Raw genomic sequence first — 27,070 nt, 5'->3', positions numbered from 1 at the left:
TGTTTTGTTGATAAAAGAAAACTAGAAAGTTTTCAATTAATTTTATTAAAAAAGAGTGATGTATGTACGTATGATCAAATAAATAATTGCTCCAAATATTTGAATATTTATTTGAACAGTCAACATAAAAATTAAAGAATAATATTGTAGATAATAAATATTTGCATGAAATCTGTAAATGAGTTGTCCCCGTTATAAATAGCCACAACGATGAAGTGGTCATGTGATGAAATGTCCGAACACGAGCTTTTTGGCAATGTGCTGCATTCAGTAAAATAACAAATGCTTTTTTGTCTTTTGAAAATGATTCAACTTTCATGATGTCGTATTCGTATTGAATTGGTATAGAAAAACTATAAGTTATCAAAAATTTAATTAAAAAAATTTAGGGCCTTTCAAGGCCTCTGTCTGTGCGTAAATACACCACTGTCAATACATATATGTCGGTACTATATTTTAAATTTACAAGAATACTCTAGTTTAAAAAAAATGTGCTGCTGGTGAAAAAATTATATGAGAAATACTTTGATTATAAAATGATTATTTTTACATATACAATGTTCATAATAGGCGGAATATTTAAGGGTCTTACAGTTTGAGAAGTGCACCATTCGTATAATCGAGGTTTTATACATATTTCGATTAGTTGCCGATGACGTTTCATTAAATATGTATTATATAATAACAATATCTATTATATTATTAAAAAAAATTCTAACAAAACAGTTGATTCGCCTTAAGAGGAAATCTCGATTTAATCAATTCGACGAATGAATAAAAATGAATTATAATATTAAGTTACATGAAGGCAGCGTTTAAAGGGTCAAAAACGAGCGACAGCAATACGATTGTGTAATTTTGAATCGGTCAAATCGAGATTTCGATATTATTCATTCAATATGCAAATCGCAATAGTATTGAGTCATTTTTATTTACATTTTATTTTTTAAAACATGATTTTATCTTATTTAAAAAAATAACAATAAATAAATAAAGAATTGATTTTATTTGATATAAAATGTAATAAAAATCCTCAATATGCATACGCGCTTTTTTATTATATGGATATGATAAATTTATTTGGCATTTTATTGTCGTTGAGATTTTGTAAAACAAATGTTTGATGTTTCAAGATAAATATCTGCTTGAATAAAATTCATTGTCGTAAATTCTTACGCAGGAATAAATAAATAATATTAAAGTATACGCGGAAAAGTATGCTGCTTCAAAAGGAAATGCAAGATCTCCGATAGTATTACATCTTAAATTATTATTTCTATAACAATGTATAATATATATAAAAAAACGTTAAATTTATTCACATCTCATGATCACTAGATAAAAAAATCACTCATTTATAAATGCATCCAATCAATTCTTTCAACGCCACATATAATATAATAAAATCATTAAAAACTACAAGCATATTTTTGGTTATTTTAATTTAATTATAAAAATATTTTTTTTTAATATAAAACCGAATTAAATAAAAATTGAAATACTAAACCGGAAGTCATATATATGTATGTATGTGGTCACGTTTTATATGAGATAGACATTCGAACAAAAAAAAAATTGACAGTCATTAATTTTTAAAGTGAGTATTGAATGATCTATTTTTGGATTCGCGGATATATTTTTTATTGATCTTTGTATTATCGTATGTTAGAAACTCGACCTTGATATTGTTAGAAGAGGACTATTCAGTAAAATTTTGAATTCATCTGAGCTGTTGCGGTTTTGAGGGTCTTGGAGGTGGAGATCCTCCTGGAGTATTCGATGGTGATGGAGCTGGAGATGCAGAGTGAGAGCTATTGATGGTGTTTCTTCTCCTGACTTGGAGCTTTACAGGACCTCTGCGAACGTCCCTGAAGAGTCTGACAGCTTGGGCATGTGTCAAACCACTTGCTGTCACCCCGTTGACAGTTACTACTTCATCACCTGGAAGGAAAACTTTCGATTAGTATATAATAATGTACATATACAAAAACGGACACGATGTGTGTATGTATGTGGATATGTGCCAGACCGTGGATACACAGCCAATCAGAGTCAAGTGGTCGAGAAGACGCGGTGAAGTGGGGGGGGGGGGGGGGGGTGAAGCGTCATGTGACGTCAGGCCGAGCGACGGGTGACACATATGTACACACATTCATCATTTCGAACGGGTTGGATTGGTGATCGTGAAATGTGCGCACTTAACTTTTTACGAATAATAATACGTGCGCGCGCGCCTATAAATCACCTTACATTATACTTATATAAAACATATAACTCTATTTTAATTCGTGTATCAATTCTGTTCCCTAACCACCCGTTGAAATCAACGGGCACAACACTAGTCATAAATAGAAAGTTGACACATTCATTGCGAATTACACTGAGCAATAAAAAAAATAACGGAGCGGAGATTAATCAAATTAATTAATACTAAATTTAGCCCACTAAATTCGAATATGACAATGATTTTGTTGGTTTTCTCTCGTTTATGAGGTATAAGCGATTAAAAAAATGTACAGTTTTTACAGATGTTTGGCTTTTGTAGTCTTTAACTCAAAATATAGTATTGCTGTGCCAAAAGTGAGTATTTAAATCAATAGTCAGGCGTTTTTTCTATTAATTGTAAATTTTTATTGCTTTGGAATACTTATAATTAATTATCTAGCGAATTTTAAAAGTCAAAAATATGTATTTTGTACATTTTTTTCTCGAGCTCTCATGACTAAAGAACGGACCAAGTTTGCGCCATTCATTGTTCATTTTTATGATGAACTTTTTTTTTGCACTCTAGCTTTGTAGTTCTGAGGTCTGTTTCCTGGAAAAAGCACGATTCCGGTCCTACCTCTAGTTATGACTTCATTGGACCAGTTCTATATTTAACTACGTTTGCAAGAATTGGTTTTCAATCTCAATATTTTTTATTTTATCTAAACTTACCGATTCGATCGGTAAAAGATTTTATATTACTATATGAAATATCCTAGACGGGATGGGACGATTATCGCTCGTAAGTTTCGGTATGCAAACGTGAGCGAGTGAGATGGAGTGATGCGCTCTCCATTATTCTCTTTACATACGCATACGATCTTTTCTTTAACTCAATTTAAGATCGTTTACCGCTCGATTAGTGCGTTTAGATATTGAAATAATAAAAAATGTGATAAATATATTTTTATAAACGTGCTTAAGTGACAAAATTAGCGAAATAAGTTCATAATATAATTTTTTTATACATATTTTTTTCTCGAGCTACTATGCATTTATTGGGCCAGTTTTATATTTCACTATGTTTACTGATAAGAGCTGTTTACATTTACTGAAAAGAATGCCGATTTACATGCTTATTTTTACATTCATATATTACATATATTTCAGTTTATTTTATTATATAAGCGAAATAATTGAATTATATAAATAATCTAATTTTCGAACCACCGATTTAGAATCACCGAGCGTCTGAAAGCGATGACACAAACAATCAAATGAAAACCTCAACGGTCTTTTAGCATACGTTAATTTTTATAAATAGGACTTTGCACAATAACGGTCTATTATTTTTTTTAAAGGTGTCTCTTAACACTATGAATTGCTCGCAGACACACTCACATGGCGTGGCTTCATCAAAGAACAATTTCCATTTTTTTTTTGTATACATATCTATATAAAAACAGAAATAATAAATAAAGGCATGACCCACTAGCTAGCAGTTAAATTGAAGACACGAAGGTCAACATCTAACGAGAAGTGCTGGAGTAATGAGGCATGCAGATAAACGTTCGGCGAATCAGATGAGCTTCCATGTCCATGTTTTGGAATACAATGGAAGATTTGCGACCTAAATCTAGCAATCTGAGAATGTGTGCTATTATTCTATCTTCGTACTTTTTTCGAATGATGATTCTACCGGTATAGAATGATTTGATCTTGACGGTATTTCAGATTTGTTTGAAGTCTTGCAAATATGATATACAGATACCTTCTTTAAGTTCATGTAAACATAAACTGTGACTTAAACCAGTCGAGATAAATAAACAAGAGGCTGGGAAAAAACTTAATGATGTTTACTTGAAGTACTGAGTGCGTCACCGCGAATTCCTCGAAGTCAGTCTTATTTATTATATTTATTTTAACGATCGATCTAATGCAATGATAAAATTGAGTCCACTTGATTGTATTAAAGGGTTCAACAATATTTTTCGCAGAATTTATTAATTGAAAGTATGTAAATCAATTCAACTTAAGATTTACATATATACAGTGCCGGTCAAAACGGAATCAAAACAATCTATTCTACTATTTTTTTATGATAAGAAGAATATTGTTTAAAATACTTTATTTACTTATATCTTTATCTTTATTTTTAAAAATCTCATTATATGTATGTATGTAACTATCCTAGTATACTATTTGTACTCTTTCTACATACATATTTATTTATTTATTTATTCTAAACAGACCATTGTGGCATAACAGGAATTCCTAAAGCGCCACAATGGTCAAAAAATATAAAAAAAAAAAAAAAAAAAAATAACAATTAAACATAAACATAAATACATCCATACATAAACATAAAAAATAGCATTTAATAATAACAGATAAAGTAAAAATATCAAATAAAATATAGCATAAGGAATGCCTTGCATTATTATTTTATGTATTGTTATTATGTATTGTTATTATTTTATGCATTATTATTTTATGTATTGTTTATTCACACAAACTGGGTTATATTAAAACGTTGGCTTGGTGCACAGGTATTGTGTGTCTATTTTTGAATTTGTATCGAATTTAAAGTTTTTAGATTCTGGAATAATTCTGGTTTATCGTTTCAAGGTAAGTTATGTGGTATACATAAATTACCTTGAAATGAAAAACCTGGAATTAATCCAGCATCTACAAACTTAAAATTCGATACTAAATTAAAATTCGATAGAAATTTAAAAATGGACATACAATATCTGAACACCAAGCCATAGATATGTAGTTGAGATATCACTGGTTAATTTTACAAGTTTTTAATTAGTTTCACTTCGTTCGAAAATAAGTGGTCTCAACCTAAACTTTTCTGATCGCTTTGAAACTTCGCCATTTTGGGAGGTTTGGCCACCGATAGAGATTTCCGCTTATTCGACAGTGAAATTTAACTGTCATAGTCATGTTTAAAAATTCTAAAAGTATGGAGACAGTGACAGCTAACCAATTGGTAACAGCTACATAGTAACCTTGTTTGTTTGACTTTCTGCCCCTCACTCGTTTTATCAGATTTTAAATATTTAAACGCCTATAACTTTATCTTTTTCACACTATATCTTATAAAATTTGCGTTATAGGCTCTCGTTATCTCTCATACATGTTGCTACTTCACTAATAGATTTATTTATACGGAAGTTGGAGGTATGAATCGCAAGCCAGACATCTGGCGTATCAAAAAAAACCGGATTTTGCAAAATTTACGTCAAACCGATCAATTTAAAATCTGTCCAGGTGCTAGATAAGACTTCATCAAGTAGATAGGCAAACAAATCAAAATTAAAAGAGAGCGAAACCGAGTTCGAACGATTCTGAAAGTTAAACCATTTCGTACTGAAGATATACGGAAAACGGCTATACATAATTGATGGATTGGTACAAAAACTGGGTTGAAAACGATTAGTAGAATAATGTGCTTCATAATGAAAGCAAATTGAAATCGCAAGAATCTGATGGTATTGGTTTGATAGAAGTCAAAATATATTTGAACCATTCAGTGATAAGTATTTGAGGTACATATGTTGAAGAACGGTCATAAAACTCGGAATTCAAATGATATGGGACTATTTGTAATGTTATCATCATTCCATTTCGAGGGTTTCTGGGAATTCTTTTTCAAAATTAGCTTGAAAAATGTCAGAAGTATTATTAACTGTATGTACTGGATTTATTTGTATAATATATTTAAGTTAAAGTTTGCATACGCCTGAAAGTGAATCACGATGCTTTATTATTTATACACACATGTGTTCGAATAAAAAAGAGCCAAACGATCGTTATTAATTCAGACGGTTAACGTATGCGACGTTGAGTCATTTTAACGTACAATTTCGTTCAAATTTGTCACATGACCAAAATCCTATAAACAAAAAACCAACCAAACATTCCAGAACGTATTCGTTATTGTAAACGCGTGATCGATTTAACGGTTAAATATTTGTTTTAATTGAATACTTTCGAAACCGCGGTCAAAGTTCGCAATGGTTAAAGTGTCGGGCGTGCATATCAAATTAAGACATTCGAATTGATTTTTTTTTTAAATCATGAACCACGACGATTGACCGACCTTCACCAGGAAACACGCCCAAGCGTGCGAACCACGTGAGGTGTGTGCGAATTATGGATACGTAGGTGATACTATGATGTCTCTAAATTATAGTCACGACATGATTAATGCGATGGTGAGTCATTATTTTGTATAACAATAAGATATGGGATCCTTTTTACAATGTGTAGATGCCTGAGCGATGCTCAAACTGGGGCCCGTAGACGCGCATCGCATAGTTTTGGCAGTCATTAGCAAAGATCAGCGTTCGAAGGATGCTTTTCAAATAACTATAGACTCCTCCATTAGTGTTCAAAGCAAGAGAGCAAAAAAAACGTAGTTTTTCTAATAAATTGACAATATTGAGCCATTTTTTGTGCGAAAAGCATCCATCTAACACCGATCGTTGGTCATTAGATACTTTCATCTTAAATTATAATCAGCAGAATAGACTAGTTTTAGCGTATAATACTTTGAACAGAGTGGTCACGGGTTCAAATCCCACTGGTTTATGCTGGCCAGGTTGATTGTTTCCTTTTGTGACTCTAGGTTGATCATTTCCTATCAGAGTTTGCCAATTTAGCTGGTTTTCATTGAAACGGTTCCAACAAATTGTGAACATTACCCATTTTCTCGAAAGATTTCAGCAATCTCGAATTACGCTGAATTGTATGAAATGTGCTTTGTACAATAGTAATATTTATGTCAGATGTAAAGTTACCTGTCAGGCCTTCCTGGTGTAAATTAAAGATAAAATAAAATAAAATTATATGCATATCTTAATGGAGGGAGTTCATGTATTTAGGATTAAAATGACAGATTTGAATAGAGGGAATAAGAATAAAGTGAAGATAAACTAGTGAATTCGCATAAGTTGAATACATAGACGGTATTAAGTGGTTCTGTAATGGTACTAAATAATTTTTAAATAAAATGAAAGCCATCATAGATAGACGAATGAATAAAAAGACTTAATAAAAATTTAAGAGGCTATTCTGATCACCAGAAGATGATTAAAAAAATACGTGATAAACGTGTATTTTATTTTAACTTTTTCAATTCAATCAAAACATTGTTTAATTTTCTATCAAAACATGATTTTAATCAAAGTTATAATCGTTTGACATAATAATTTAAATCAGCTGACAGTATTTTCAACTTTTTATGACAATTATTCAGATAGTTGCATAAAAAATTCCTTATTTTTTAACCAACTGATTTTTGTCGTTTGTAATTTTCATCTTTACTTAATTCTATCATTCAGAATTTCATCATTAACTCTAAGAAGAAGCAACAGTTTTTGCAAATCCATTCAGTTCGTTCTTAAGTGATTCATTAGTTGAGTAATTTGCGGCTTATTATATCGACAAACTCATAAGTGGTATGTCTTTCAAGGGCTTAAATCATCATTAAACAATTTAGTATGATTATGATTTAGTATGATTATGATATTTAGTATGATTATGATTTAGTATGATTATGATATTTAGTATGATTATGATTATTTTTAATATGATCCTAAAATTGATCTTCACGACAAACAAATCATGCGACAAGTCGTTTCATATCTAAATAGACTATTCTTCCGCAAGTATTATATTTTCGTCTCACTTACAGATCTAAAGCGACATTTACAATATAACGGTTAGATTTTCATACTAAAGAGCAATTAGACTACCTTTCAGCTGTCATACCCAATAGAAATCAAAGCATTTTACAGTTACCACATAACTCGTTCGAAAGCGTCCAGACGAATGATTATAATGCTAGCATGCTAATTTTCTAAAATGGGCGCTTTGCAAAACAGATCGTCATCGCGGATTTTCATCATCGAAGGTGTATTGGCTTTCGCCTACGTAATTATAAGGTGACTTGTGCTACGCGTGCAGGTTTGAAACTTTTAGCTCAGACCCAATTCAGCTCCCACATTTGATTTTTACGAGTCATAAATAACTATTTTCCAGATAGAGAAGCGTATCATACGATTTGTGAGATGTTACGCTCTGCCGATCGTGAGACGTATCAATTTTGGAGAGACGTGTCGTCTTGCAAACGATTCGGAACGCAACGGTGTCATAACAGATACATTAATCAATTGTATAAAGAGATGCCCTTATATGTAGTATAATGTAAGTATATGTTCCATTTTCTTTTTAATGTTGTTCTTTTTTGGAATCGTTACATGCATGTCTAATACATGTGTAAAAAGTATTGACCTTCTGTAGAAGTCTGTCTACCTTGATCAAGTTTTTCCAGTTAAGACAAGTCTGAAATTCAAGCATTTATTTGTTATTCGGTTTCAATTACCTCTGGGTCATTCTGCGAATCTTTTTTTCTACCCTTGCCGTGTTTTTAGTAGCTTTTCTATGAGCATGTGTCCCAATTGTATTAATGCAGAATATATTCCGTTCACGATCTATTCTTCTTGCATTCATTAAAAACTTTTGTAAATTATTTTATCTTAGTCATTTGAAATATCAGTGTAACTAATACAGAACTGTGTCAGATCGAATTTGAAGATGATCATCTTCGTATGTATATTTTATCATCACCATCGTTACCATAATCATAAAAAACCTATTTTATTTTCAGATTTATTTTATGGCCTGTATTTATTTGGTCAGTAAGTTCGTTGGTTGTTCTCAGTAAATTATATTATCGATCACTGACTGCTTTATTATTATCTGTCAAAAAATACTTCAAATAATAAGCGGCTTGTTGACAGTTCATTTATATCTACATACATATGTATGTCCATACATATATTGTAGAATATTATCACAAAATTTAACTTAACGTTACTGATCTATTTTTGAAAAAACTGACCATTTAAATGGTTGGCTTATTTTATGTTCTCTTCTTATTGCGGTCATTACTAATCTGAGATATTTTATTAAAAATTTTTGATATTAGATATAATTTTCTCAGTTAATAGCAAGAATTTTGCTTCCATTTCAGAATTTCAATTAGATGATGTGTATTTTTGATTTTTAGTTGAGATTTAACCTATTGATCGATACATTCATATCATATTATCATCAAGAAGATGTCTCATTTGATTTCTTTCAATTATTTTATGTTTGTATGCATATGTACCTAATTTCATGCTAATCTGCATATAATTTAATTTAAGTAGCATTCTTGCATTCCAAGTACATTGGATCTGTAGGTAATAATGTACAGATGTATGTATTAATGTACAGAAAAAGACAATAATTCTTTTGTACTTTTGAAGCTGTAATATATCAGAATGTACGCCTTAAAATATATGTTTATGGTTTTAAAAATACTGCTCAATGTAACTTATCGCGAAAATTTGTAAGGAAATCTTTATGAAAAAAATTATGTTCACATTCATCTTCGGATTTCGAATTGAGCCAGCACTCGATCTCTTCCGGCAAATCCCCAACATCCTTAAATACGATAAATTCAATTTGTACGTGACTGAAATCGATTACAAACATAAAAGTCAACGACGTTCTACGGTGTGATTTACGCTAATGCTCGCGGGCTATAATAAAAATAGACATTAGTTCACGAAATTTTTAGTAGGAAACCCACTTCCTTTTGACCCGACATTATTTCGTGAGACAAAACCGGATTTTAAATCAAGTACCTGTGTACCATAATTTTCGATATTAAAGCTCAATACATGTATGTATGTATGTATGTATAACCCTTGCTTGCTTACTTCCGATAGGACAGAGCAGGAACTCATTGATACTACTTAATACTTGAACAAGTGCTTAGGGTTTATATGTACATATATAGATAAGATATATCGAATATGTCCATTGTATTTTACAATAAAGAGACTAAGGTTAGGATTACGAAGCGTGATATTATCATTGTAGAATCGTTTACAAATCAAGTATTCAGGTTGGTTGCACTTTAGAGGTGCATTTATACACCTTTGTGCAATACAAATTGTCACACGTTCGCTACTAATGAACGTTTTAACCTTTCACTCGAACGGATGTTCGAAGGCCTCGTTCCAGAACTGAAGTGTTTGTATAAACATTAAAATGAAATAAAATAATTATTTGTAAGATTCATAGAAAATTACGTCTATGTTGTATGTAGCATAGAGATTTATATATCGTGTTCTTTCACTCGATCGGTATGTCGAAATTGATACTTTGATTTTAAACATTTATGTCAATCGATGCGGAAATCTCCTGCTTGATATCGAGTTATAAAAACTAGTTTCAAAGTCTACTGGGGAACGCCTGGCGCCAGTATACATATGTATATTCACTGCGGTATTTGTTGATACGTCAACCGCTATGATGAATGACTATACATATATGTTAGATTTGTACTAATATAATGTTAACCGCAAATTGCTATAAAAAACCGCAAGAATTCAATTGAATTTGTTGTATAAATATTGTATGAAGCTTTCAATTTAAAATTTAATTTATGTGTAATTGTTTAGATAACATTTCACGATTTAGCGTATTGCACTTTCTAAGCGAGGCGGGGAATGCGGCACAATAAGCTGATGAACTTCAAATAGCATTTGTTCATAAACAATGCAATTTGATTTGATGAATTTCAAAAAAATAAACAGTCAAATAAATTAAATTTATTAAATAGAAACAATAATTTGAAATTTTTGTAAAAACAAAGAAAACAATTCGATTTTGATATTTAGCAGTGATTTGTGCATTAATTTGATTCAAATTAATATCTTTGTTTGTGATACAAATACAAATACTTATTATATTCAATTTTGGTTTCAAACATCTATTAAAAGGTAAATATGTAGGTATTTATTATATTATAAAAAAATAATACGGATTTTATGATTAAATTTGAAGGTTGAACGCTGAATTGGGTTTTCCTACCATTTTAGTTGTTTCAATGTTTATGTATGTACATATTTACGATGGTAGAAATACAACAATGATGACTTAAATGACCTTGAATATGAACAAAATGATTGCCTCGTAAGAAAATATTACATTCAAAAGCTGTTTTATTATTTGTACCAAGCCAAAAACAATCCGAAATGCATTTCATCAGTTTATTGTGCCGCACCCAAAACAAATCAACGAGCTAAAGTTCAGCTGTATAGTTTTAAGCTATTTGAACTAAAAAAAATTAGTACATATAAAATTTTCTAATATATGTGTGTACTCAATACAATATCGCACAACAAATAGATTAATATTTTATTTAGTGATAACAAAAAATGCACCCACCTTCTTTCAGCTGTCCTGACTCTGCAGCTTGTCCATTTTCGAATATGGTTTTGACGAAAATTCCCATATTTCCCTTCGGCGAATCCCGACCTCCTACTATGCTGAATCCAAGACCCTTGCCACCGGCGCATTTGGTAAAAGTCACCTAAAAATAATAACAGTGAATCAAAATCAAGACCGCAAACGTCACTTTGGACTTTGTACGAGTTCACACAAAAATCACCGACGTAATATGATTCAATACGAGGAGTGTCACAAACACACACGTACCTGGGTAAGAAGCGAGCCGTCACGTTCTTCCGGTCTTTGTTCTACGTGACGACGATTCTGCTGGGTCTGGACTTGGGTTTGGGTTGGAGCAGGAGCAGGAGGTCTCGACCCTGGCCTAGGAGGTAACCCACGAGGTCCACTTCCGGTAATCAAACGTTCCGTATAAACTGGCTGGTATTCGGGAACCGTAGGAGCCCAATAACTATTCCTATCATTAGGGTACCGCGACAAGTAATGACTAGATCTACTATCGTTGTTATTATATTCACTGAAGGGGCGCGGTGTTTTGATTGGAATATCGCTATCGATGCAAGTCGAAGTCCTAGAAGCTGTCGAATTCCCTCTGTGCAGTCCATTCATTCTGTATTCGTATTTGTCCTCGTTGTAAATCTTCTGGGAAGGACTTCTAGCTAGTTTGGTAGGTCGTGCGTTGGGTATGCGGTTTTCTCTGTGGTGGTACACGTCTGGAGAGCTGCCTCTCCTGGCGGAAGTAGCTCTGTCTGGAAGTCTGGGTGCTCTAGGTGGTGGTGATATGTCTTCAGATCTTGTAGGAGTCCTTCTTCCAACGTCCCAGACTGATCTTCTGTAGTCTATGCTTGCTTCTTCGGATCTGGGTGGGGATCTTCTGGGTGGTAGGGAGGTGGGTCCAGTGGGACTAGGAACGTAGAATGTTGCATGGGTGCAGAACACGTCTTGGACAGATAGAGCTCTCCTTCTGCGTAAGCCAGCTTGGAGACGACCCAGACCTCCTCGCAAGGAGCGTTGTAGTTCTTGGACGCTCGAACCCCCAGCTCGTACTGAGGACGATTTGAGTATTTTGACTCGGTTTCTAAGGGACAGTTTGCCTGAACACTCCTGGGTTCGTTCCTCGCTTTCGGCTTCGTCCCCATTGTCCGACAGAAGGGAGTATTTCGATCGTGACTCAGCTGGTATTGGGGAGTCACGGTCTGTGGAGTCGAGGGGTGAACCTTCACGCACCGAAGTACCAGCTCGTAGACGGGAACAACGTCTGCGTAGTCTTCGCCAGCCTTGGGATATATTGTGGCTCCATATGCCTTCTTCTGTGAACAAAAGACAAAAGGGTCAATAAAACATTCGAAAATTGATACAGCTATATATGTACATCTCATTTCCGATTCGAATTGCGATATGTAAATGCAATGAGTACCCATTTTGATTCTTAGAATAGTATACACATTAAAGGCACTGGAAAATAAATTGTCATTTTTAATGTAGCCCTTGACCCAAAACTAAAAGTTTTTACTATTGAGATCGATTAATCGTCCAGGCAAAATCAAATAACTAATATTTTTATCAATGATGTATTTCCTCATTTATGATTATGACGATTTTTTTAATTCAAAACGTATTAAAAACTCAAGGTATTAAATTAATATGCATACACACAACCAGCATCGCTTGGTGGTTGCAGGTTTCGACCCCATGGGTTAACCTCATTGAAAATAATTTATTCCGAGTATTATCTGTAGTGCAGCTGGTCAGACTTGGGTATTTGTCAGATTTTCCAATTTATCTGATTTCATTGTTGAATTTATAAGTCTATCTCACAAAATATTAAATATAACTTTTTATGTTTAACAATATTTAAAAATATTTGTGGCTTGTAATACGTTTATTCAGTTTTTCCGAGATTCTGGACATATGGAATTAAAATAATGGATAACAATATGTGAATTAAGTCAAACAGAAATAGTTTTTTTGGAATTTAAAATTGTTCTCCAGCCACTTTCAAATATAACGGTTCATATGTCAAAGATAAACCGATAGCACCATCTTAGGAAAATATAAAAAAATTGGGTCCATTAGCTATGTCACCTTTCCCAAGTAGAAATAAATACACATGTTTGTTAGAAACCATGAAAACGTGATCAGGGCTAGATACTGGATACAAATCACTCGTTTCTCGATCATAAAGCTTCATCTATTTTCAACTTAACTTCGTATATAATACTTGGAATACAATCTTAAAAAAATCTCTTAAAATATTACTTAAGAAAATCATAAGTAAAAGGTTGGATTTTTTTAGTTTCAGTTGATTCGATACCATTTAATAAAAATATAATTTTACATGAAAATACTTTTGTCGCCTGGTTAAATTTGATTGAAATTAGAGATAGTGTATTAGAAAAAATAAAAAAATTCTTAAATTCCTTTTATTTTGAAAAAATTTAGCAGATCCAAAACAGTTAAGTAAGCTTTTTGGCGTTATAATTTAACTCTACATTATCAAAAAATTTAAAGCACCTAAAATTTTATATTATGGATAAGCAATAGATACTTTTGACGAGTTTCAATATGTTTACCAAATACCTATTATATTTATGTATAATATAATATAGAGGGAAAATTTAATTGCTTATTATTATTAAAATTGACTGTTATTATTAGTTAATAATAACTGCATAACTTTAATATGACCATAATAAAACTTTAGTATGAAATCAAGACACGAACATATGTACCTACAATCAACTTACTAATTAAATTTTATACCTATCAAATTATTAAAAGAGCCGTTAATTACAATAATATAACGACCATAATGATTTACCTTATTCCCACATCCCATGGCGCGAGTTTAAAAGTCATCGACGAGATCAACAGTTAGCCGAACCAAAATGCAAACGAGCACAAGTTTTCATACTTATTACGTACAATCTTAATTTGACGTTTAATTCGAAAGGTTAATCGGTATTTTGTGTAAATGTAACGGAAATGTGTGAAATAGAAGATAAAACTTACAGATTATTTTCATTAAAAATATCAGTACTTTGCCACAGATTTTAAGACAGCGAATGAATTTCACGAATAAAAATAATATTTCCATGTAATCATCCTATTATTTCAGGTCAAAAAAAAGGGCACGAGTTCCTTTTATTTACGAGTATCACGATGATTAATTTAATATGACGCTTCTAACCCTTTAAATCAACCAAAAGTGATTCAAAATTAATTTTCATATAAATTTTAGATAATCCAGAATCATTTTTGGAATTGAGAATATACATACATTTACTTTCATAATTAAATTTTGAAATTTGTTTGAAAGTACTTTCTGTTTTAATTATAAGAAACTGAACTAAAATGGTTTCTGCTAAGATAATTAATATACGTATATATGGATTGTTTTATTAATAAAAGAGAGCTTTTGCAGTGCATATTTTCTATGGATTTAAATGTTGAACAAAACTATCTATTTGTTGTAAATTATAATCTATTAGGTTTTGATCTCATTTGAGATCAAATCAGTATCATTCTGTTGGCATGAAATATTCTGATGCTGAAATATTGCAATCCTATGATTCCAAGCTTCAAGATTTTGAATTAAGTATGAATTTTGACTATAATTACCTTTTTTGGCACGGCAATCAGCATCACTGGTGTAACCCCAGGTGTCTGGAGGTGGCACTTTGGCAGGAGAAGGTGCTGCAAAACTATGCCTCAAAGGGGCCATCCTCAGAAGACGAGGTCCAGCAGCAGCCCCCATGATCACAACACTTCTATGTATATCACTATTAGCATTCACTCATGTTAAAGTTAAAATTATTCACTTAAGTACGTATTGATTATATCTATGGTGTTCTATGAGGTATGAGAACGACGTTCAACTGTTTTGTTTCCTGCAAAGATTGTGTCAACCAAACGACCAATTGAAAGACAATAAATAAATATCCATAAACGCTAAACGCGATCCTTGGGGCAAGTAGTTATTATTCATTTTGCGATAAAATTGCACACGCATTGTCTGTGTGGGTAATTGTTCTGTACGCTAAAACAATGCGAAAAATCTTTCAATCGTAAGCTACGTTGAAGTATCTGGGGTAAACGCACCTAATTTAAAGTCGATTGTAATACGGAGACGTGCTTAAGCATTTAGTTTTAAATAATAAGTAGAACTTTGTATTTGTTTTGTTTGCTGATACTTTGAGCTTACAGGAAAATATGTAGTTCTTACAAGTTCTGAGAATATTCTCGTAGTAGACATGCAGTATCTTTAATATAATAGTTTAGAAAGCTGTTTATGTATTAAGTTTTCCTGCTCGTGAACAGGATTAGTGAAAAAAATAAGAACAAAGATTGCTTCTACATAGATATCTCCTTGAAAATATATTCTGGACGATTTTTGGTCAAATCAGATCCCGACTCAATCAGGACTCTTTTCCTGCCCGAAGAAGAGTTCAGAACATTCTAATAAGAGACAAAACCTTATGGAGCGCTCTATAGGTCACAATATTAATCATTAAGTCGATTCAATTGAATTCACAGATGACTGCATATTACTGCTCTATGTAGATGAGACCATCACGATGCTGGGAGATTGTCAAATTTTGGATAAATTGGAACCAATTCTAGTTCAATAGGTTATTTAATAGATAATTGTATTATGATTATCTGATTAACAACATATTTTTGACGTTTACTTAACCACTTAATCGCCACTCGTTTGTAGAAACCGATTCGATTATTTTATTATAAGTGTCACAAACTAACGAAAAATATTGATTTTTTTTCAATTTCATTAGTATCACAGGATATTTTTAGATGTCACTGGGAAGAAACCAAATTAATTCCGAGTCATAGCCTTAAATACGAAGGAGCGCGCTCCGGTGCGCTTATGGCGATGAAGAGGTTAAGGAGTATCCATTATTAAGGAGTATTATTATTATTATTATTTATTATTATTATTATTTATTATTATTATTATTTATTATCAGTAATATTTATATGTTTACTTATGTATTTATTTATTTATTTTTTGTTTACTATTTTTCAATACTTTTTTTATTTTAAAATCTATATATTATTTATATGGGCGTTGGGGATTGCACTATTCTCCTCATCGTCTGGAATAAAAGCTATTATTATTATAAGGAGTTCATTCACTTGAGGGGAGAGACAAAGTAGTAAATAAGAAGATTAGTCCCACAATTAAGGTAACAAAAGTCGAGTGAAGCTGTTCTGATCATAAATAGGCAGGTTTGATCTAATTAAATGATTCAAATTTAAAGACGGGGGCTGAGAGAAGATCAGAGGTTATTTGTTGGATCATTGCATTATGGTGTACTTCATTACATTTTTGCAATTACATTATGTTGATCATTACATTATGTATGGTGAGTAAAACTCTGCAGATAGTTTTCAATACTAATATAAGCAAAAAGTAATCATACAAATTAAAATATATAACAATTAAATCATAAAGATCATTTTTTCACAGTTCCAGATGAATCTGAATGAAATATGCTGGTCCAATTGTAGATCAACTCAGATTCCAATGACTGGTCAAAAATAATCGAGTGCTACGTATTGAAATTCAATAATGGACACACGAGACTTTAAGGTCAAGTTTACCGGACGAGGCTCGCCAGGAGATGCAGGTACTTATTTTTGGGATTCGGAGAGAAAGTAGTTCGTGGACTCGAAAAATGATGAAAAGCACTCGTTTTTAAGACCGGCACCGACTCTACTTTTTTCGCAAGCGCATTCCGGTTAAGTGCACCGATCGCTACGGGCGAATTCACCGTTTCCTGTGAGCACACTGAAGATCCGGAGATACCCGGACAAGAAGCGACCGGAGAACGCGATGACGAATTAATTGTGCGAGGAAAACAACCTCTGGTAGGTACATCGTCAAATTTGAGTTTGCGAGTGTGTGGGCTTGCTTCTCTTTTGAAACGCCACGGTGAGCTGCCGAACCGTGTGGGTGGGTCGGTCTTCGAAATGCTCTAGGCTGTTGTGAAACTCATGGTTTAATCGTCTCCTTATTTGTTTACAGCGTTCGATGACGATCCCAAATATTGTCGACAAACTTTAGAGGAGCTTGGCTGATTTCAAGATCCCGGTTCTGGACAAATTGTGTCAACCTACAGTCTGCAACCAGTCAACATTCGGCTTCCACTGCTGCGTGAAACTTCTATTCGTCTCTGTTTTGAGGAATTCTCATCCGTCTCATCCGACACATTTTTCTGATATCATCCACCCATCTCCCTTTTGGCCTTCCTTGCACCCTTTTACATTCTCTCAGGTACCATTCGATCACTTCTTTCGTCTATCTATCTGACACGTGACCTGCCCATTTCAATTTCTTAACTCTCATAATTACATCAACCTCCTTTGTTTTATTTCTAACCCACGTATTGCGTTTTCTATCTCTCATGTATGTTATGTACGTTTAATTAAAAGAATAATTCGATTAAGCATCGTTCTGCTATACCCAATATGATAAAATATTATTTTTAAAAGCTTTTTCTTATAAATTAAGTATATTGAAAAGAATATGTGTATATATTGTTTTTGTTTGCATTAATTAACCTTTTTTCGTTTTCGGCAGTAAAGTAGTATTCACGTGGCAAAAAATTGTTTGTGTAATATAATACTACTAGCTGTATTACTCGGCTTCGCTCGGTATTTGTAATATAAACCGCTTAAACATGACCAATCTATTAGTAAACATTTTATTAAATTTATTTGAATAGTTTTATTTTATATAAATTTATTTGAATACTCATTTGTTTTTTTTTTTATAAAATTGACTTTCACGAACAAACAAACATATATAGTAAGTATCTTTTGAAATTATTTGTATGTATATACCAGAATCCGGCGCCTACATCCCCACGGCTGTGCCCCTTAGGGCTTCGCCCTCGGAGGCTTCGTACCCTAGGTCTCCACCCCCTAGGGCTTTGCCCTCGGTGCGAAGGTGGCTTTGCCCTCGGCGCCTTTGCCCCCGAGGACTTCGAATCCTTTGAATCGAAAAAAAAATACGACCCAACGAACGAAGGTTACACACATACAAAGTCTCTTTCCAAATTATATATTAGATACAATAATTTCTGTCAGAGAATGTTTCATAGTCTAATTTTTTTTAAGCTATGTATGTGGAATATGCATACAAAATATGAATAAATTTAAAACCCAAAAATGGGGCTGCTTTTTGTTTAGATTATCAGAAAATAGTTAGTAAAAAGATAAAAATAATATATAATGATTTGAAACAAAATGGTCAGGGGTTCGAGTCCCATTGGTTGATGCTGGACAGATCTTGGTTTGTGACTCCAGGTAGATTGTTTCCTATCAGAGATTTCCAATTTATCGGATTTTCATTGATACGGTCCCTGCGAAATTGACATCCCTGTCCTATCTCTCTCGCTAATTTCGAGCTATTTGGCTGATTTCTTGATTTTTTACTGGTTTGTATAAATGCTGCAAATTTCTCCATAGATGTCCCTGTGGATGTTGATCGTATTTGCCTTGTATAAATGCTTGCAATGCTTCTGTACAATATTTGACCTAAGGTGTTGTGTTTAATGTAAAAATAGATATATAGGTAATAGATATATAGATACATAGTACACTCGTCGCATCGGAACGATCTGAGAAGAGTGTATAAAAAATGAAATACATTATGAGACCTACTTATTGAAAAGTTATTATTGAAAACCTACTTATTAGAAAATCTACTTATTGAAAATTTTAAAATGTGCAAACTTGTTATCTCGACAAGTTACTCATTCATTTCTTCAAATATGGGGATTACAGTTCTCGATCACTGTCAAATCTATGTCAATGGAACGATTAAATATCTCCGGAACCACTCAAAAAGGTGTGTTTTGCCAAGGATCGTGATGGTATAGATTAGACTTGCTGGCAATATTTTTACATATGCAAAATTATCGTTACACGTTGCCTTTCAAATGGTATATACATAGGTATAAGAATGAAATGAATACATGATAGACTTGTACTTATTAGATTTAGAACGAATAAATAGACTGAAAGGACAAGAAAGATCTAGTAAATGAACTTTTAGTTGCTTTATATTAAAGAGAAAAGAATAAATGATAATCACAACAACTAATATTATAATATTTGATGATGCCCATTTTGAACGGACTGTATAATAAACAGATAAAATCAGTAAATTGTAACAGGAAATGGGATTTGAATTTAATTACATATATAATACATTGACGTAGGTATAATACATTATTGTATGAATAATCGAAAATAATTCAGAAAATCGAACAAATTAGTTATTTCTATTAGCATTAGAATATTGAACTTTTTTAGATTAACGTTCTATGTATGTCTCGAATTTCATTTAGATATTTTGTCACAGGAATCTTATCAATAAGAAGTTTATCTTTTGAATACACAAATCGTCAAAACCTGAAGCCATTTAATTTTTGGAAAGTATTTCATAGTCCAAAACGAATCGCTCTGTGCCAAACGTTTACATGAAGAAAGGTTTGCACATATCCGTATGCAATGACCCATATAACTGCAAATGCCCGTTTTCACAGTGCGATTATTTAACTTTTTAGTTTGAACCGACGATTACGGTAACCGTCTATTGTTCGTTGTTAAGTGAATTCGTTGTCAGCATTTTTCCTGTTTCGTAAAACACGACCGTACGCACACACGACGATTGCATAGACGACGAAACAACACGTCGAAGACTGAAATACCCACAAATACTTATATATTTTGAAAGTAGAATAAACTAAAGAGTATAATCCATTTATAGAGGGATGGCAGAATGATGATTTCGAATCAGCATGTCCTCTGGAGGGAATCGAACCCCTCATAATTTATTCGGTGCGTAACGTTACGTTTCGCCGATCGCCGTAACAATGGCGGATCGTGAAGTTTTTGAATAATCAAGATGTCTGTCCGGCTCTCTCGTTTTTCAGTTTTATTTCTAGCATAAATATGCAAGCGTAGTGTTATCTCATTACTGTTATATAATATCGCTTGTAATTGCAATATTCGAGGTATAAACCGGAAAATTGGCTGAATACAGTCCTTCGAATGTACGAATTGCCAATTAGGTATTGTGGAAAATTGACTGTTTTAGTTAAGGTTTCTGATTGATTTTAGTACAAATTTGCAAAATTGAAGCTTAAAAAGTATTCATGTGACTGATGTTTGTCTAATATATAACTTCTATTTAGTTAATTTTTCCTTTAGATGAGAGGAATCGGACGACGAATATTGAATGTGGCGATAATTACTTTTTTTAATTTTAATTTGTTTTTAAGATGAAAGTTATAAAAAATGAATATATTAATATAATACAAATACAACTGAAGACACGTGTCAACTTTGAAGTTGAATTCAATTTTGTAATACTTTTATTTTAACCGTTCACTACTGGATAAATTAGACAGGTACAGGCATTTATGTACTTTTCGCCAATACTGAATACATTTAATAAAAACTGATGATTTTTAACAAGCTTCTGTCCAGACATGATTTAAAAGTAATATACTACATGTTTATTTACACCCCAAGCTTTTATATTTGGTCATATAAAACAAATCTTCTAAGAGGTTTTACATTTTTGTATTGTTATCTTATTCAAAAATTTTCATTTTTGTACTATTATCTAATTTTATTTTTTATTAATTTATTTATCACTAATAAAAAGCTTTTGTTAACAATATTATTTGTTTGTACGAATGGTTCTGAATTGATTTCCTATATGAGTGAATTCAGAGCCAAGTATTTTAATATATTTTCAATGCAAAAAATGTTTACATGGTAAAAGTATGTAGAATTATATTTAAATATATATAATTGGAGTATGAAACAAAAAAAAATTACATTTTGTAATAAAATTGAACTTAAGTGTGTAAATTTGAATTTAAATTAAAATATACATTCGAAATTAAATCGATTTTCCGTTGTTTTTATTTTCACTTATGAAGTAAATGCGATGTTTTAATTAAAATTTATTACAAATTCCATCCAATTACATTTTCCGTATTGCTAACGCGTTCGAATCATATAAAAAAGTAATAAAAATCATTTGAAAAATACATACATTATGCACTTTATTTGCAAGTTTCGTTTTATTAAAAGCAAAGGCTGCAATATGATGAGTGAGTAATAATTTTATTATAATATAATCACCGACTTTTTGCAAGGTATATGTAACAAATCGAACTTCCAAGAATCATAACAATACAGTATAATAAACAATGGGTTTATTATAATATACATATACGCGTAAGTACAAATTCGCAATATGACCTAGCTTAATAAAATAAAATAAAATTGCATTACACTGCACGAGTGCTTAGGGTTAAAATTTACATTATTCATAAGAGCATTTAACACCGTGACGGAAAACGCAATTAAGATAAACAAAAGCCGATACTGTTCTCTTGCAGGATACGACTGGGAAAAACATCCTTTTTCAAAGCGAATGCCTCAGAGAATGGCAAAGGAAACACTTAAACTATGCGGGAACGCAATGAAAGCGAGGAAAACCTTTCAATTTTGCAATGTCCATACATGCATAAAAGCATGTCACAAGATAAGTATTGATAAGTATGAAATGAATTTATCCGCTTGACTCACTTTAGTGACGTATGTATAACGAGGCAGAAAATGCATTGCCTTTAAAATCGATATAAATGAAAGATCATCACTCTAATTGTATTATTAATCAAATAATTGAACAGTGCGAGAACAACGCTTTACAAAAACAGTTATTAGTTGGCCTGATGACTTACAGTAAGTCCGTAATGTTGCGTCAAAGTTAAGCGAAAAACGTATGAAGTGATCGTAATAAATGAAACTATTGTTGATTCAAACGATGTTTACGAATCAAATTTTCAATACAATGATGATATACAAAATGATTTTTTATAAAATGGCAACTTTAATGTTGTTATTTATGTACGAAATATTTAGCTAATTTAGGAAGTACGTAGCATTTCGATCCAATGTTTAAGTACATAAATACGTGCGTACATTTGTAGAAGGGTATTGCTTAGTGTGGTTATAGCGTTCATTAACCTTTAATTGTCTTTGACATTTGAAATAATGAAGAATCGGATCTCGTATGTCATCTGCTAATTCTCAAATGTCAAAACGTCAATCCCGTCCATCTCTACACTTCGCAAGTCACGACTTTAATTTCTTCGAATTGTTTTTGTTTTTGTTTCATATACTCTAAAGCAAACTTTCAAGGCTTCGAGAGTGCATTCGGCGCCCAGCAAAGAAACAATAACCGTGACATTAGTCGGCAAAAATAACAAAACAAAATAACAATAAAAAGTAACCGAACACAGATCTCGACCGATTGTGCAATAGTTAATTGGTTGCGCAAACAGACAAGCCTAACCTTTATAGTGTGCGATCCTCAAGGTTGCCCACGCCTATTTATTGTAGTATTATACCAAATAAATAAACGCGCTAACGTATGGACATATTATGGAATAGTGTGTTCGTGGAAAATTGAGTCGTTAATTTGAACTAATTTAACAATACAACAAATTATCGCTAAACACTTCCTGATTTGATTTAGATTTTTTATCACGTTTCAAATATATTATATGTAGGTACGGTTTTTTTGTAGGAAACCTACTTGAAAGGAATCGTTACATGTATAAGTACGTACTTATACTGAAAATTTTAGATTTTTTAGATCAAGTACGTGTCTCTTAGTAAAAGTTTCATAGTCCAATACTTTTCTTTTAGGGGTTGTACTATAATAGACCGAAGCGAAAAATGCAAATTTTGGATTTTCATCGATGGACTTATCGGAGAGCTTTTTTTGTATCAAGAGAATATTAAATAAAAAAAATCATTGATTTTAAATAATGTCCTGTGTTCCGAACAAATGGATTTATTTCGACAAAAATGTCTAAAAAGTAAGTTTTCTTCATATGTATATCTCTTTTTCCAGAATATTTTCTATTTTTTTTAGTATTAAAAAAATAAACGCTTTAAATTCTCCTATCGAAGTGTATATGTGTTGATTATGCTAAGTTTTGACCCATTGAAAAGAATTCAAAGTCGCTGTTTCGCTCAAAAGTTCCCATACAATTGGTGTTTTGTACGATCGCAATGAGTGTTTAGTATGGGAGAAGCTTTATTTTCGGAAAGTCGTCATTAATTTCATGTTTTTGTGATTGTTTTGAAAATAAAATTCATCGAGAGCTTTCTTCAGTAATATATCTTTAATTTGAATACCAAAAGTTTGAAAAAAAATGATGAATTTTATGAAATATAAGGAGGCCAAAATGACCTGTTTTAACGTAAAACATTTCAAAATAGGTAATTTTGGCCTTCTTATATTTAACCAAATCATATTTTTTTATATTCAAACTAAAGGTATATATCCAAGGAAGCTTTCAACAACTTTTATGTTCAAAATAATCACGGGAACATGAAAAAAATGACGACTTTCTGAAAATAGCGCTTCCATTTGCCAGCGAAGCGCGCTTTATATGGGGACTTTGAATTTTCGTTAATCAGTCAAAACCTGCCGCAATCAACCCAAATAATTTTCAACATATGAATATTAAGCGTTTATTCATTTTTTGAAATAGTTAAAAATCAAATCTATTCCCAAAAAAGACATTGAAAAGAAATTTTTGTCGAGATAAATCGATTGGTTGGAAGCACAAGACATTGTTGAAAATAAATGAATTTTATTTAACGTTCCCTTGATATGACTGAAGTTTTCCACTAGGTCCATCGATGAAAATCCATAATTCACGTTTTTTGCTCCAGCTTACTGTATATAGATGCCTTTTGAACATCACTATCACTATCAATATTTACTACCACATTTAATTACATATATTATATTACAAGGCAAACTTATAAGAGACTTGCATAAAATAAATCCTATTTTCACCTCTAGAACCTTTATATGAAACTTCAAACTTAACTAATAATATGATATCAAAATGAACTTTAATTTCAATCGAATCAAAATGATAAAAACATACAAAGACTAGTAGCTATAAAAATGTAACATTTTCTTTTGAAAACCTCGACGATTTTCTTTATTGTAAAACTTTTGAAAACTACTGAACAATGAAATTAAAATTGTAAACATCATTGAAAGGTATCTTAAGAATGTTATATCGCTATATCGCCTATATGCATATGTACATACATATGTACACATGTTCAATAGTTGTATCAATAATGTTTCTTATCTGTTATGTATACAATCGTAAGTAGTTCTTCGAGTATTTGAAATACATACATAAAAAAATGTGAATGCAACTTAGAGGAAATGCATATAACATATAATATATGTACATATTTATATTATCAAATTGAAATAACATTAACCCCAAAAAAATAGCACAACAATGAATCTTGAACGTCGCAAATAACTATCCTCATTATACAAGAATGTAAGCATAACACACTTTAAGAATTAACATTACATCACCACTTCATTGTTAAACACAATTAGAATATCTTATCACCTTTGCGTATAAATTTGGTTAAAAGACCGAAAATCGAAATTTTCCGCGAGGTTTTTCCGGAAGCGTTTGAATTCTGAGTTACATCATATTATTTTAAATATAATTTTTCAATAGCATGCACGCTATTAAATGGTTAATAATTTAATGTATTACGTTCGTTGCGTTTTTTTATGTCACGCTCGTTTTGAGTTGTTTGTATGAAGTATTTCGCGGCCAGTGGCGTCCGCCGCGCGCGGCCACCACTTACAGACTGACACCAGTGTCGCACTACATTGGGTACATCACTTGCATAATGTGCACGAAGTGTCGTCGAAAAGTGCGGTGAATGTACACATCGACCAATGATAAAACTCGGTGTTGTTGTTTAAATTTAATTCGGTATAATTTATTAACTGTTAAAAAATATTGGGGTCATATTTTTCATATACGCCATAGTGGACAAGTCACCTTAGGGCGAAAACACACAGCAAGGAACGTGGCACATGGTTTTTTTTAGATACTTTTAAACATGCGAAAAAAATGTGGCATGCCCAGCACGGGTCTACGTGACGAGCCAGAATGTTAAATTACAGAAAACACAAATATCGGAAGGCAAAGGTCGAAAATCGAAAGATCTTAAGTCGAAAGATAAAAAAAAGGTGCATGGTAAACGGAACATACTCACTTAATTTGCGCGAGCAGGGTACAACAGGAACAAGAGGAACAGTCTTTTCCTCCCGTATTCTGCGCGCGCACATTAATATGGGAGGAAAAGCCTGTTCCTCTTGTTCCTGTTGTATCCTGCTCGCGCAAATTAAGTGAGTATGTACCGTTTACCATGCACCCTTTTTTTATCTTTCGACTTAAGATCTTTCGATTTTCGATCTTTGCCTTCCGATATTTGTGTTTTCTGTAATTTAACATTCTGGCTCGTCAAGGAGACCGGCCCAGCACACACCGTCCCAAAATCACCCCCTGAAGTATTTTCGGTAAAATTGTATTTATCCTTACTTGACAGTGATCGATAACGGCGTATCCCATATTTGAAGAAATGTAGGAGAAGCCCCACAGCGGGGAGCAAAGAACACGACGTGCCATTCTTCCCTGTGTGATTTCGCCCTTAAAGGCGCAGGCATACATATTCGTACGGCACGGCTTGCCTAGATAGACTCCAGCTGCGATAGGCATGTCCTCAAGTCATTGGAGTGCGATCGTATTAATTCGACAAGTTTATTCTACATTTGTTGAAATGTAGGAATCACCATTATCAATCACTGTCAGTCATATGTATGTCAAAACAAGAATAAAACATCATCGAAATAACTCCTTATAGGGGTGAGGTTTGCTAAGAGACGCGATGTTACCATTTTTTATGATACCAGAAAAAAATCACGTGTCGAGTTGCTCTTTGTGTGTTTTCACATTATCCAATGTAGGTAGAAAAATGTTGAATATAAGCCACAAGCATATAAACTGCTTGCAACAATCAACAAATTCGGACTTGAAGAATTTGTGAGATGGGAGAGAAATTTATTTGAATATTCATTTGCTTTTTTTTTTATTAAATCAACTGTCACGAGCAAACAAACATACATACTAAGTCTCTTTCAAAATTATATGTAAACGAGAATCCAGCAGCCCCCCCGGCACCTTCACCCTCGGCGCCTTCACCCACCCCGCCTTCACCCACCCCGCCTTCACCCCACCTTGCTTAATTTATAAAATATAAATTTTATTAATATTTATATAAATTATATATTATTAAAATATTTATATATTTATAAATTTATATATATTTAATAATTATTTATATGATAGAAAAATGAAAGGACAACTTATATATAAGTACATACATATTGTGGGATTTAAATTTATTACCTAGAAGAATTATTAGATTAGAATTATTGATGAGATTGATAACATGTAATGTGACACTTAGACCGTTGCGCCACTCCGAAAAGTAAACAATGTTTTAAACCACTCAACTAGTCTTATTTCACCTCACCGTCTATGTCTCCTGACAACCAGATATGTACATACATATGTTCATATTAATT

The 27,070-nt window shown here is 32.3% G+C and overlaps 1 protein-coding gene across 2 annotated transcripts; it reads right to left on the bottom strand.

Annotated features, from left to right (window-relative positions):
* Positions 1–1,290: 1,290 nt before the first annotated feature.
* LOC143915494 (uncharacterized) lies at positions 1,291–25,287 on the bottom strand. 2 transcript variants are annotated; one of them, XM_077436182.1, is made up of 5 exons: positions 25,188–25,287; positions 15,145–15,413; positions 11,773–12,833; positions 11,503–11,647; positions 1,291–1,941 (listed from the first exon to the last, which is right to left on the bottom strand). In XM_077436182.1, exons 2-5 carry the CDS (start codon positions 15,278–15,280, stop codon positions 1,721–1,723), a joined length of 1,563 nt encoding a protein of 520 aa, XP_077292308.1. In that variant the 5' UTR covers positions 15,281–15,413; positions 25,188–25,287; the 3' UTR covers positions 1,291–1,720. The 2 variants fall into 2 exon arrangements, with proteins under 2 accessions (XP_077292308.1, XP_077292309.1); XM_077436183.1 differs by having other exon boundaries at positions 25,035–25,286.
* Between the last annotated feature and the right edge of the window lie 1,783 nt (positions 25,288–27,070).

Source organism: Arctopsyche grandis, chromosome 8 (assembly GCF_051622035.1).
Source record: "Arctopsyche grandis isolate Sample6627 chromosome 8, ASM5162203v2, whole genome shotgun sequence".
Lineage (NCBI taxonomy): Eukaryota > Metazoa > Arthropoda > Insecta > Trichoptera > Hydropsychidae > Arctopsyche > Arctopsyche grandis.
This window is presented reverse-complemented; position numbering and strand designations above follow the sequence as displayed.